Source organism: Limulus polyphemus, unplaced genomic scaffold (assembly GCF_000517525.1).
Source record: "Limulus polyphemus unplaced genomic scaffold, Limulus_polyphemus-2.1.2 Scaffold308, whole genome shotgun sequence".
NCBI lineage: Eukaryota > Metazoa > Arthropoda > Merostomata > Xiphosura > Limulidae > Limulus > Limulus polyphemus.
The window spans coordinates 446033-461198 of record NW_013665918.1 but is presented as its reverse complement, the minus strand read 5'-3'; the positions used below and the strand labels follow the sequence as shown (position 1 = coordinate 461198).

The 15166-nt window shown below is 31.2% G+C and overlaps 1 protein-coding gene across 1 annotated transcript in view; it reads left to right on the top strand.

Moving 5' to 3' along the window:
- The first annotated feature begins 3241 nt into the window (after positions 1-3241).
- Positions 3242-15166, top strand: part of LOC106457260 (eukaryotic initiation factor 4A-I-like) — a 43948-nt gene continuing 32023 nt past the window's right edge. The window contains exons 1-3 of the mRNA XM_013916652.2: positions 3242-3368; positions 6850-6925; positions 11039-11171. Of these exons, the coding sequence (XP_013772106.1) occupies positions 3349-3368; positions 6850-6925; positions 11039-11171 (229 nt within the window). The 5' untranslated portion in view covers positions 3242-3348. The remainder of the gene's footprint in view (positions 3369-6849; positions 6926-11038; positions 11172-15166) is intronic.

The following is a 15166-nucleotide window of genomic DNA, read 5'->3' as shown; positions in this document are numbered from 1 at the left end:
GTTTATCTGCTTCAGCCATTTTCACTTGATGGAAACCCGACTTTAAGTCTAGAGTTGAAAACCACCTGGCTCCACTTAGAGAGTATCATCAATTCTTGGCAGTGAGTATCAGTCTTTTTCTGTTATACTGTTAAGAGCCCTGAAGTCCACAAAGCAACGTTGGGTTCCATCCTTCTTCTGGACTAACACAATGGGAGCTGACCAGAGACCATCTGATTTCTCGACTATTCCTTCCTTAGTTAGGCCATCCATGACCTTCTCCATCTCTTGTCGCTTTGCTGGAGCTATTCTCCTCGGAGGGATCTTTATTGTACGGTGATTGCCTGTGTTTATTCTGTGCTCTACAAGGTCTGTGCAGCTGAGGTCATGTTCTCCTTTTGAAAAGACGTCTGCATAATTCGCCAAGAGTTCTCTAACCTGAAGAACCAGTGATGATGACAAATGGACTATACTCTTCTTATAGAGGTCAGTTAAATGTTCTGGGAGAGGACGTCCTTTCTTTATGGTCGTATTTCTTGCCTTAACATTGACTGGTTCTACCTCCTGGCACACACACCCAACAATGCCCCTTCCTTAAGTGTCTGATCACATTTAGAGAAATTAGCCAATGTTATGGGTACTACTTGATGACCTGCCATATGTGACCTTCCAATCTTCAAATCTGCTGGCCTGGATGGGTCTTCCACTGTTTCCACAAGCATCAGGCTTCCTTGGGGATGTTCTTTTGTTCTACCCTAAATTAGCTTCTCTGATATAGGGGGTATTGTAGTTGACTTAAGTGCTGTGACATGTAAATCAACAGAAGCAGCACCACTTACTGGAAGTTGGCCTTTGTTGTTCTCAATCGTCATTTTATCGAAGTTAACTGCACACTTCCTCGGTAGTAAGTAGTCCAACCCTAATATGTATTGGTCTTCAATGCCAGCCAAGTATACTTTCTGTCTGTTCTTCATACCCATGAGCTCAATAGTTACCCACACTGGTCCCCACAACCGTGCATAATGTCCTGTCACACCACAGAGCTTCTGTATGGCTTCTGGTACTCCTTTGTGATCCAGCACTTGATGCTCACAAGGATTTGCTGATATGCAGAATTTATGACAAGGTTGCACCTTTTGCCATCCAGCTTTCCTGTCACGTAGACACTATGTGTGCTTACCATTTTACACTTAGCTGTTGGGACTTTTACAATGGGGGTTGGTGGGCATCCCTCAGCACCAACCACTACTGGTTTCCCGAAGCTGACTTATTGGTAGTATTCTTCTAATGCTGGCTTATCATATGTTTCTTTTCTTTTTCCTCCAACAACTGCTGTAATATATCTTGTTTATTTTGCTGTTCGAGCTGCCACTGTTGCAAGTTTTCTTGCTATTGCTGTTGTCTCTTTTCTTGTTTATCTTCTCGTTCTTCTTGTTTCTTTTGCTGTTCTTATTACTGCCATCAAATCACCTAAGCTGTAGTTTGATTTGCCACTTCTCGTTTCCATCTTCTTCTCTTTTTTTTCTCTTTTTTTTAATCCCACTCTCTGACACCAATTTGTTATGTATCCGCTTGTTTGATAATTCCGGTAAAAATTATTTCTGAGTGACTTCAGCGACACAAGTCCCTTTTGATTAAAACTAGTTTATTCTTTCTCGTTACAAACTTTGTAATACACTTAATTTCCACAGTCACGTTAACTTAAACACACGCTACAATTCACAACGATTCACGCACTTTACTTACAGTCACTACCACTCGCTTGACTCACTTGTCTGTCTCTCTATCTGTCCTTCTGCAATTATATTTCCGCTTTATTTGCCGGGTTTATATACTAAAATAGAGTGCGCCTAGAAAAGACTAGAGTTGCCAGGAAAAGTCATGATCCTTCTAGAAACTCATGACGGGTTACCAGCGTCACGTGACTTCTGCTGTCGTAACATTATTCATACAATGTAATATGTACTCTGCCTGAAGGTACGTTATGACACATTCATGTTGAAAGTGTCAATTACTGCAACATCGTTTGCTGGCCGAGTGGTATGCCACAGTTGACGAATATAGTGAGAAAATCATCAGTCATATGGTGATGCTATGGCAAAAGTAGAGATACAAGCTTTCTTACATGATTGAAACATATAGCCCTCGAGTAACTTTGCATGAAATGCGATAGAACAAATAAATTTACGATGATCTTTGTCAGCATAGTTCTGAGAGCCTTAAGGTCAAGCATTTCATCTGTTGTGAGATTACATTAACTATTAATATAACTGTTGATAACGAGACTTGAATACAGATGAATTTTATTTTTAGTGTTAGGCGAACTATATCTAAGTTGTATTAAATAACTAAGATTACATTATCTCTGATGATCGAATGAATTTATAGCTTTTGGAGGAAGAATTATGTGTTCATTATCTTAATTAGATATATCTTAATTGCAATCTCCAAAGTAATATATATATATATGGCTTAGCCTTGGGCGCCCGCAGGATGGGACAAGAGAGCGTTTGCCCCCCCCCCCCCGGGATTTCAGAAGAAAATTTATTTTTAAAATGTATTAGAAAATAATACTATTTAAATATAAATGACAAAGTTCGGTGTACATTCATAAGCCGTAATCAGCCAGAACATCGCATTCAAACTTCAAGGCAATGTCCTGAGTTTTGAGATGGTTACTGTGTTTACAGGTTGTGGGCCTTCCCCCACCTGGACGGGGACGGCTGTGGACTTAGCTCAGGTAGTCCTTTTCATAAACGCCTAACTTTTGTTTTCTAAATAAACCCATAGCATATACACGGATTTAACAGCTACTGTGAGATGTAAATTATTAACATTATTTTCTAATTTAGATGTGTTGTTCCATTTCTGCTTCATATTTCTGAGAATTGTCAATTTTTTGTAAAGTTTAACAGCGATAATACTTTTCACTTTTCATGGAAATACACATGGGCGTGTCCCCCGGTAGGACAGCGGTAAATCTTTGGATTTACAACCCTAAACTCAGGGGGTTCGATTCCCCTCGGTGGACACAGCAGATAACCGAATGTGGCTTTGCTTTGAGTAAAACATACACTCATGGGAATTTATTTCGTCCATTTTTGATGTAAACTTAAATAAATTTAATTTTTTCATGGATCTCTGTTTTGAAGATAATATTGTTATTCGGGCTTGAAATAAACGAGAGATGATTTTCCTTCATTATACCAATAGTATTTTGCTAATTAAAGTGCTATTTGTTTTTTTACATCGCAAATAACTTTATTATTATATTTTTTATTACTTGTTAACTCTGCGTAATGATACAGGTATGAACAAAATAGTCCTAAACCTCTTTCCTTTTCATGTAACTTTGGGCTGTATGTGGTCATGTCGTACTTCGATGAAAAGTAAGTGAATTTGGTAGTTTTAAAAAGAGGAAGTAAATTTGGATAATTGTTATTTTATAGCACTTTATATTAATTTAAATACAAAGATGTATTTAATTTATAGCGTTGAAACAGTTATGTAAAAAGGTAAGTTTGTCATTCACCACCTGTTTAGTTCAGTGACATTGGCAATATGGCGAAGGATAATACACGTTTGAAAGCCTTTGTCGTGAGCACGTGGCTTGTTGCCATATGTTATATAGCCTAGGCTATGTCTGGACTGCTACTGGTATTACATGTTATTTCTACCAAGTGGTTCTATGTAATATCACGCGTTCATAGTTTTCATTTTTGCAAAGTATTAATTAAATAATTTACTAATATAAGAAAATCCGAATAAATTAGAAATTAATCTTTATAAAAGGAATAAGATTTTCAGATCAGAACACTATGTATATAAGTTATAACCAGCCTTTAAATTTAGTTTAGCGACATTTTAATTGGTAAAACTTAAAAGTCATCACCATGAGATAGTAATAGTACTACTACTAGTAGCAGCGTTAAAACAATCACGCCTACTGGAAACAACAAAATATCTGACGCTGTGATTTTTTTAATTTACTTCTTGGCTACTGTTTCATATTTAGATATATAATTATAAAATATTAGATGTTATAAAGTAAATTAGATTGTTTTGAAGCTACTCTGACTTTTTACTATTAATTATTATTAGTATTTCTGACTATGATGTGTTAATGGTTATTGTTGCTAATTGACTAGGTCCTACATAATATATATTATAAACTGATTCATTTCTTAATCAATTGTGTTCAAAACTCATCAAGAAATTTAAGGATACTGTATTTTCATTTTAACTTGCATTTTTAATTTTATAAATAGTAAATACTTATTTTGTGTTTTCGTCTAATTAGTATTAATAATTTCCATTCTTTTTTGAGGGCAGAAAAAATTTTTTTTTATGCAAATAACAGTCAATTTACAGAGATAGCTGCAGTCTATAGTGATGAAGGTTTTCATCCAAGTTAACGTAATATAGAGTAAATTGATTGTTTGGATACAGAAAGCCTTAGAAATAATATCAGGAAAAGTTAAAGTGTTTAAAAGCTCATCCTCAAGATTACCTGACCTGTATACTGTAGTGTTTGTGGGTGTCAAGAACATTTGCTCAAGTGACCTAACATTGTTTATAGTGAATTTACACATATCTTTTAGAAAATTTAGGCATTTACACCAAAGATACTATCAAACATTATTGTTCATTGGAAGAATTTACCATATTTTCAATGCTGTACTATTGACTAAACATCTATTAACCCTTCCATTACGGGCTGGGTGGAATCCACCCAGCTTGTAATCATGAAAGTATCCATGAGAATAATTATATTATGATATTTGATAATGTATGCATATCTTTACAAACTTTTGCAGCTTGTTGGTAAACATTACAAGGCTTTTATACACAAACTATCAGGTTTTAAAAATAAATATTAAGATTTTCTCGTAAAATATCGTCTTTCAGAATGTTGACTATTGAACATGCAAAGTAATTTTAAGATTAAAAATACTTTTATGTATCTGAACATTTTCAGATTTCACATACAAAATCTTTATAACCTCCAGATAATTATCAACATTTTTTAGAAAAAATCTATAATTTATGTTATTTTCACTACTGTATCTCTGTATGGTTTGGTTCCATTAGATCAACATCATAAGCTCAATAAAATGTTAGGAAATAAATATATATTATGTTTTTTCATTTTAGAATGACCACAAATTATAACACGAAAATACTAAATAGCTTAAATTTCATTACATTATACATTTATATATATTTATTATATTGACCCTTCAGCTGTATCTGGCTAACATTATAAAAGTTGCAATGATGCAGTGCATGTGCACTCATGTTACCGTATCGAAGAATATATAACTGGCCTTTACAAAGTGACATGTCTTGGCTGTGTTTTAGTGGACTGGTATTTTGTAAAATACAGTTGCATTTCAGTTTTAATACATTATATGTGTATATAGATTATAACTTTTTAAAATAAGTCCTTAAATTTGAGTTATTTTTCTTGAAACATAGAACAGTAAATGAAGAATCATAGAAAATAATTATCTCTTCTTGTTATGAACTTTGAACGCAATTGCTGTTTACCGTAGGTTGCTAAGACTTAACAAATTTCACACGTAAAGTATGTGAAACGAATAATTATTTTAGGTTTTATGTATACATTTTCAACTAACAAAAAATCATAAATTACTACATCAAGACCATAGAATTTGATATAATTTATTAAGCTTAGTAACTATGCTGTATTTGGGTCTAAAAAATATGAAATTCCAAGCTCACTAAAGACTTGCCTTATATTTGAAAAGAAATGGTTTCTCACATAAGTACTTCGCAAATGCCCAAAGAACCAGGTGGGGGACATTCTGAACTTTCGATTGGTTATTCACTTGTGGTAGACAGAAGTAGGTGTACGTAAGCATTTTCAAAAATGGAAAGAGGTGAGTGGGGCCACTGTGTTTGATTCAGTAGATGTAGCGATATCTCGGCAAATGAAAGATATAGGAGGTTCTTATTTTAGATTCTAGCTTCTCAATATCAGTAATTTTAGTTTCTAACTCGTAATAAACTATAGACTTTGTATTTTGACATCATAAACATCTAATTTGAAGCAATGATGCATTCAACATACCATGTGACAAACAAAAATCTATATTTAGGATTTCCTTTTTAATATTTACTTTTAAATCTAGAAATTAACTGAGGGATTATACTAAAACTTGAATTATAATCTACAATTTGATACCAAACTTATTGACATATATTCATAAAATAGTAGTTCAATAAAAGTTTGAATGTAAGTCTACAGACACGGTGACATGGCCTGTGACCATAGGAAGACCTGTCTTGGTAGGGTTAGTTTATTTTAACCAAATTCCTAGCTTTCCTTTATTTCTGTAAATCTTTCATCCTCTCTGCCATATTAAACTTAAAGTATATCTCTTATTATCTACTTCATGTCCATATTTAGCTAGTTGAGTTTGGTTTTCCCTGTAAGCATTTTCTTCTTTTTAAAATCATGTCTATCTTAATTCAAAGCAGTATTTTTTTTAATTTCCAAAATCTGTCTTGCATCACTTTTTATCTCTGCCAAATCACTGATCAGAATCTTGCCTTTTGACCTCAAACTGGACTAAATCAGAAACTGCAGTGTAATGCAGATGTTTCTAAATCAGAAACTGCAGTGTAATTTTTCTTGGTATTCACATGTAGCAAAACATCAAACCATATAATGCAATGATTATTTTTCCCTGTATGTTTCCTCATTAGTATTTAACATTTAGGAATTGAAATATTTGATTCCTGTTGGTTCATAAAACTAGTTAGCTTTTAAACTATTTTAACATGGGTATTGTAAAAGCATTTTTACTTATTCTAAGAAATGTCTTGGTGTGTTTTTCTTTTCAGAGATGGGTCAGAAGGTAGGAGAGTGGAACAAGAATATGATGGTCCTCCGGGCATGGAACCTGATGGTGTTATTGAAGTAATAGTTTGTTTTTGTTTTTTGGTTAAATTAATACTGTTTTTTTGCAGTTTTTATTTTACTGGTTAGTAGAATTAGAATCAAGAAAGGTTATATTAGTAGAAGAGTTTCAAAAATTAAACTACTTGGTAGTACTTATTCAAACATTAAGCATCCTGGGCATGTATTTTTTTTTCTTAAGTTCTAGTTAGTAAATAGGTAAAAGTAATTTAGCACAGGAAACTGAGTAATATATTTATTCATTGTTTATCATTAGTATTGTTTAAACAGTTCAAAATCAACACTGGTAATACAGTGCTCCCGATAATTTTTTCTGTAAGAAGTAATCACCCTCAGAATTCTGTCAGTGGGAGTAATTTTAATTTTTTTACAAAGTGCAGCAATAACATTTTATGATAAAAGGTAATTTAACTAATTATGAATTATTTTATTATTTCAAAAAGTGAAATTTTTGCACAGGATTAATTTAGCAAATTAAATAACCAGATGTAGTCATAATAAACAAAAATAATATTACATTGCATAAAATTTATAGACCTATTAAAGCATAAAGGTGCATGTTTTTCTTTCACTGGTTAAGTAGACTGAATAAAGTACTTTAAGAAAATCAGAAGTTAAGGGTTTGTACACAAAATATATAGGCTTATACAATATTGTGTATGCTTGCTTTTTATAGATAATAGTTTTTAGAAAACAATTATGTGACCATGTAAGAAGTGTATATGAATAAGTAGAGAGACTTTGTAATGAAAAAAAAGTAATAACAGACTGAGAAAATTGTTTTTGAATTTTCTTGTCCCTTTGAGATTCATAAAATACTTTTTCTCTTCATTACTTGAAAATGTAATTAAACCAGTCTTACTTGTAATATGAAGGAATCCTTTAGCCTCTGTTAATCCTGTAATTAAAAACTAGCTTTGTTGACAACTTTTCTTGGATTAACCCTCTGGCTACAGGTAGGTCAAAGTGTGCATGTCATAACCTTTTAAAGACTTACATTCAAAATTTAATTAAACTACTTTATTAACATTGTATATGAGTTACTAAATTAATTTTTGATATTACTTAAGTTTTAAGGAACTATTTTTTAAAAAATCCTCAATCTGCACTAGTATGAGAATTGAGACATTTGTTTTCTTGGTCTTCCTTCTTCTGTAATTTATTTACCACCCCTCTGAGAAGTTAATAATTTAATGCAAATTACTCTTCATAATATAGATGTTAGTAAGGCAAAGCATAATTTTTATATCCTTCAATTTTATTTGACCTCTTCTTATAAAGTAAACTCCACCTTTTAGATTCTTTTTATTTTGGGTTAGCTAGTTAATTTTTTTTTAGCTTTTCACAGGATATAACTAGAAAATCAGACCCACTTGCCACACCTACATATCACATCCTCTTAATCACCAGTTGCCAATAGTTCTCTCTGATATTTTATACTATGTTATTTATACCCAATACAAACACCAACATTTTAATCTGTTAAATGATGTATTATATGATTTTCTGTACAGAGTATTGTCTAATTCCCCTTCAGTTTGAAAATTTCTCTTATGGTATTCACATCTACAAGCTTAAACTAAATGTTTAAAGACTCTTATCACATTGTCGGAAAACCAGATAAATTATGATAGTTATATGACATTGTTTACTTTGTTCATGCTATTATTCCATGATTTTAGGTGCAGTGTTTAATTAAATAAAAATATCATGAACTAGTACCATTAGTATAAAAAATAGCCTTAACTTTCCTCGACAGTCGACAACAAAAAAAAGGATATGAGTAAATATTATATTATTTGTTTTTCATGTATGTTTATTGTTGTAAAAGTAACTAAAATAGAAATATTAGAAACTTATTAGGTAAGGTAATGAAAAATAATTATAATTCCTCACAAGGTATGCTCATGAGCAGCTCGTGCATTACATAATTCAGTACAATGGACTTGAGCTCCGCATTCACCGAGTGCTTTACAACTTGTATGGTGGAGTTATTAGTTGGACACGGGGCAAAGGGCAATAAAACAGTAAAATTCAAGTTTAAAAAGATGTATACTGTTACAAGCTTTAATCTGTTTTGGATAAACAATTGTTTCCTGTTACAGTTTAGTCATACTAAAAAGAAAAAGTGTAATTTAGATTTAATTTTGTATTTTGTTATGATAGTTACGAAATCCGTATTTTATATTAAGTTATGGTAAAGAAAATAGCAAATAAAATATAAAGCTTTGCTGAGAAAAAATGTTTGGTGTTCATTTAGGATGTTTTAGAGATTATGCAAATGAAATTTAACAATTTTCAGTTGAATCAGCCAATCCCATAGTGAGAGAGTTAAAAGATGTCTTACTTACAATGAAGATATTCGGAAATAAAAAATAGTTTATTTAAGATATATAAATAATATTTAAACATCTCATTTTTTAAAGTTTCATCCAGGGTTGTCATTATCTTTAAGAGTAGATGGGTAATACTACTAAGTTAAAAAGGAAATGTTGTTGGTTTGAGGTGCATTTGGGCACAATATACTTAAAGTGTTGGAGATGTGTCCCCCTAAGATAATCATGAAATTCAAGACTATCAAAAGCATCATTTCTTGTATTTTCAGGCCATTTTGTGAGAAAAAACATTGAATTTTCACATGTGAATTAGTTGGGTGCTTAAAGTGATGGTTTATGGCAGGGAAATAGCAAGAAAACATTTAATGTTAAGAATACATTTGCCATATTAGCAGAGTTATCAATCTTATCAAACTAAAAAAAAGAAAAAGTTGAAACATTGTATGTTCGAATTTATTGTCTTTTGTCACTCTGCTTTATGAATGATACAACAAATTAAAGATCTACTACTATGCTTCCAAATGAATTTTCATGTATAATACATTTCTGCTTTCTTCAGGAGTACATAAAACTAATGTAACTTAATATGACCTTTCATGTATGCAACAAATAGCATGTAATTAGATTTGCAGTTGTGCCTATGCATCAAATGAAAAGGACTGCATTTTCTGGTTTCTTTTCAAACAACTATATTTAGCAGAAATGACAGTATGGAAAGGTAATAGTTTTATGAATTTACATTATTTATCTATTTTAGCTTTATTTACACTAAGAGTATTTTTGATACATTTTGTATAACTATCATTATTCTCTTCATCACTCTGACAATACCCCTGAAGTTGGGAAACTAGTTGGTAAATTTTAAAATGTTATTTTGTGCGTGTTGCTGTTAGCATGATAGCAGTACAATAACATTTTGTTATATGTGGATGAGCAGAGAAGGGGTACTAAGTTCATACTGCTGACATTGTGATGGATATATATGGTCCTACAATGTGTGTTTTACTTTCCTTGCTTGAAAGCATTAGAAATGGCTTAAAAATGATTTTGTAACTTTCTTAAGGCAAATAGAAACTCAGAAACGCTGCAGTTAACTTTATTCTGGATATTAAGTCCCTTCAGGATAAACATGTTGACAGAAAGTGCACATACAAAACTAGCTGGGTAGATGTGATGTAATTAGCTGAAGTAGGTGGATGTTTCATGGCATAGAGTTTTTCTCAAGTCGCAATTCCTACAGGTATTAAGAGGTAATGTATCGCAAATGATTCCGGGTGTAGTTGTACCTATGTTTAGTTTCTCTCTGTATAATGTAGTTTGCATGAAAAAATAATGATCTTATACTAATTGCTAACCCTTTAACATTATAGTACAGAAATACTAAAAGGGAATTCATAATTATTTAACTTGAATTTGTACTGACATTCAGACTCTAAACACATGCACACACCAGTAGTTTAAATGTGTTTCTTAAGTTTTCTATAAACCACCTTTTAGGCTTTAGTTTGTAAGTAAGCATTAAAAAAACTTCAGCAGTGATACCTATATACCAAACTTGCAATATATAATAGCAAAGGATAACAGTTGTATATAACAAGACAAAATATATTTTAAAATTTGGTTTGCTAGTAACAACAACAGCAACAATATGATATGCTACTGAACACCACTATTGTCATTTGTAGCGTAACTGAAAATAGATTATTTTTATTATAACAGGTCTGTATTATGATTTGTGGATTAAACTGATCATAGTTATTGATAAAATTATTTCTAGAGTAACTGGGAGCAAGTCATTGACAACTTCGATGACATGAACCTCCGAGAAGAGCTTCTGCGAGGTATATATGCTTATGGTTTTGAAAAACCTTCAGCCATTCAGCAACGAGCTATTGTTCCTTGTATCAAAGGTAAGGTTCATAGCTCAACCTAAATTTCAAGGAGGAAATGGTAACTAGTTGTTTCTGCTTCTGGGAAATTAAAACTGCACATTATTTTTCTCTAAAATTAGTTATAATTTTGTTGTATTTTATGTATATATTATATATATATATTGTATTTATGTGCTCAAAGCTTCTGTCATGTTTTCTTTTCAAATATCAAAGCTTGTTTTTATTAAGTAAATTTTTTTTCTTTCTTTTTTAAACTTTTTCACAAAAGTTAAAATTGCTTGATTTGAGCAGAAATTGATATATCTAAACCTCAATAGCATGAATTGACAGTCTACATTAGCACACTGCTGATGGTCACCCTATTCTCAAAGAAATATTTTATAATTAACAGTTATGGTTTATATGTTATGTATGTGATTTCAATTTTATTATTACATCCAATGACAAAGTACTTCTAATGCAAGTGCTAAATCTGCACTGTGGAAGTTAGTTGTTGTTCTAACTGATTGCCTTCTTTAGGACTTCCCCATGTGCTAGTTGCCTTGACAACTAATCAAATGATTTAAAACTGTGGTCTTGCTATCCCCATTTTTTCCTGATACTAAGCCTTAGTATGCCATGCAGCTCATTTGTGGATTAAAGACGAGCATGGCACTGACAAGTGAAACAGTCTTATTAATGTTTGTAAAAACAGAGAAGTGTCAAAGATTTTATTTTTTTTACTTATTACTACACACTACTAATAACTTTATTAGTAGTAAAATCAGTTGGAAAGCCTACATAATCATTCTTCGTTTGTTTGTTTTTGGCTATCTGCCAATGCAATTTTTGACCAGGATAAAAGTGAATTCAAACGTATAACACAAATGTGAATATAGTGTCATTGCAATTAGGCCTCTGTGCGTATGCTTATGAATATTTTGGATCATGAAATTTGTTGAAATGAATTTATTATATATAAAAATAAGTTTTGAAAAAGAAAAGTAACATAACTACTTGTTATCTGAATGAAGTACTTTGCATTGGTTGTCATGTTACTTGTTAGATATGCTACCAAGATTATTTTTTACTTAAGACTCCATAATTTATCTTTACCATTTGTATAGTTTAAGCTTGAATTTTCTCCAGTAAAGAAAGAAAAAGTTGATGGATGCCTAATGGGCAATGTCAATGGAAAGGGAAGAACATTTATAAGATTGACACTATGCAAGCAGAGTTGTTTCTGCTTATTGTGAAGCACAGTAGTAGCTTTTTTTAAAAAAGAAACCACATATTTATTATATAGTGTTATTAGTGAGACCTTCTAAGTGAAAGTAAAGAAATATGTAGTAAAATTCCAACCATATTATATCTTCTTTATCCATAACTGATGAGGCCTTTCTTTCTATACCAGAGATTTTTCATGCCAGCTATTTATATTAGCAAATTGCTTGATGACATCTGTTATGGTGTGTAGTGTATTAATTTGGTGAAGTGTAATTTCTTTCCACTCATAATGGTTTAATACACCACACACAATTGTGTGTTTTCTGCTCATAGTTGAACCTGATTCATGTCTTTTGTTATTTGTGTCAGTAAAAACGTTTTTATGCTTTAAAATTTCTTTATTGGAAAGTAACTTCAATTTATAATTAAAATTAATTTTATTTATTTGATGTTATTCTCTTGAGATTGTAGCACCGAATTAATAAATGAATTTCCATACATTTTGTTATTTCATGAATTCTTTGTTAGACCTACCTCAAACCCCCCTCTTTTTTGTTAAGGTGTTTATAAGTAAGTATATCTGTTGTTTTTACTTGAACTTCAAATTTTCCTGTGGATTTTTTTCTGCAGTGGCATTAATTGGCTAACTAATTGTAGCAAGCCAACACTGATCAATCTCAAGCTTGCTGATGTTAGGCACTACGGTACATCATAACCATTTTGAAATGTGGCCTTTACAGTACACAGTTGCATATAATTAGAAAATTATTATAATTTTTAGGATAATTTCTGGATTACCTTGTTTCTTTTCTTTAACCAGTTCTTCAAAATAAGTTTCATGCAATATTTTCTGAAACTTACAAAAGTCATTATTATTATTCTCAATATAAAATTTCTGTAGTCCATATATATTACTTTTACCTGAAAGCTGTTATTATTTTCTGTTTGAGTTCATTTAAAAAATTTCCAGATACTTTTATGTAATTAAATCATGACATTAATTGATTTAGTCTGAATATTGATTACTAATGACTGGAATAATTGGAAACACTAATTTTGATTAGTTGTCAATTTTCATGATCTTAATTGATTTAATCATAATTTTGATTGCTGGATAGTTGGAATGATCAAAAGCTAATAATCAGAAACACTAGTTCATTAATTTCATGACACTAGCTGATGTAATCAATTCTCATAAGTAATCAATTTTATTGCCCAGGTCTAATTGGAGCTCACAAAGAAAATATATATTACATCCTAAAGATTTAACAATCTGCAAATAATACTTTTAAGTGGTAGTAGAAGAATTGTTGTCTGACACTTTGTAAAAGATAACTTTTTGTTGTCTTAGTAAGAGTATAATTCATTTTCATCAGGACAAATAATAGTGTTCTCTGTTGCAGAGTTTAAACAGTCCAAACTTACTTATTGCAGTTATTAATATGACCAGCTTTTACAATCCTTACTTTTTGAATGGCTGCATTAAGAAATTATTTGGTTTTTCTCACAATTACCTGATTTCTACTGAAGTTTTTTGGTTTTATGATAAATCTAAAATCAAAGTAATACAAGATAACTTGATACTCAAAAGCCTCGAAATTTAGGACTTAAAATTTGTATATGAGTAATTTTCCAGTTAAACTTTGTAGTTTGTTTTTTCAACCACAATTCCTATCATCGGAGAAATCCTTGATTGTATTCTTTTGTAATATGAAAATAAACTGGCATAAAGAAAAATTATCTCTAAGTACAGGATAAAAGTACTAATGAAAGAATTGTCAACAAATTAAATTACCTTTAGTCAAAAAAATGAAAACATTTTTGACTTCAAGTTCATGTTTTTAACACAAAATACAGTGCGCTGTGAATTATCAAGATTAATAATTTATTAAACATACAAAATGGGCTTATAGTATTTTCTTGTTTTTTATTCTGTATTCATTAACTCTTTTTCAGTGTGGGCTCGGTCCCTGGGACTGACCTCGTAACCATTCTGTGCTTGCTATAGTTTTCATGCTGTAACTTTTTAATTAGTAAGCGAATGTTAACGAAATGTGGCACATTATCAGTAAACACATTGTCTGGTGTTGGCCAGTCACGCACTGCTTTCACCTTATCAGGATCAGTTTGCACACCATTCTCACTTACAATGTGGCCTAAGTAAAGTACCTCTTTCTGGAACAAATGACATTACTTGGGATGGAATTTGAGGTTTGCTGCTTTCAAACGCTTGAATACTTCCTCCAGCTTTGATATGCAAAATATCTAATTTTTTATTAAGTCTTAAGGTTTGTAAAGCAATGTTTTTCTCATGCCTTTGTTTTAGCATGTTGTTTATCTGACATGCAAAGTAATATTCATTTTAAGCATAAAAATACTTTTATGCATCAGAAAATATTCAAATTTCATATACGAAATCTTTATAATATCCAGATTGTTATCAAATGTTTTTTAAGAAAACTATATTTTATCTGTTATTTTCAGTAATGAATCTCTGTACAGGTTTGATAGATTTGACTGATCTTGTAACCACCATAAAACATTAGGAAATAAATATAAATTATGCCTCTCATTCTAGAATGAACATAAATTATAACATCAGAACATAAATGTTTAGATTAAATAGCTTAAATCTCATAATGTTATACATTTATTATATTGACATTTCACCTGTGCCTGGCTAACAATACAGAAGTTACAAATATGTAGCTCACGTACACTCGTGTTACCTTATATAACATAAAACTGACCTTTGGTCTGTACAAAGTAAATTGTTTTGGCTGTGTTTTAGTAGACTGGTATTTTGT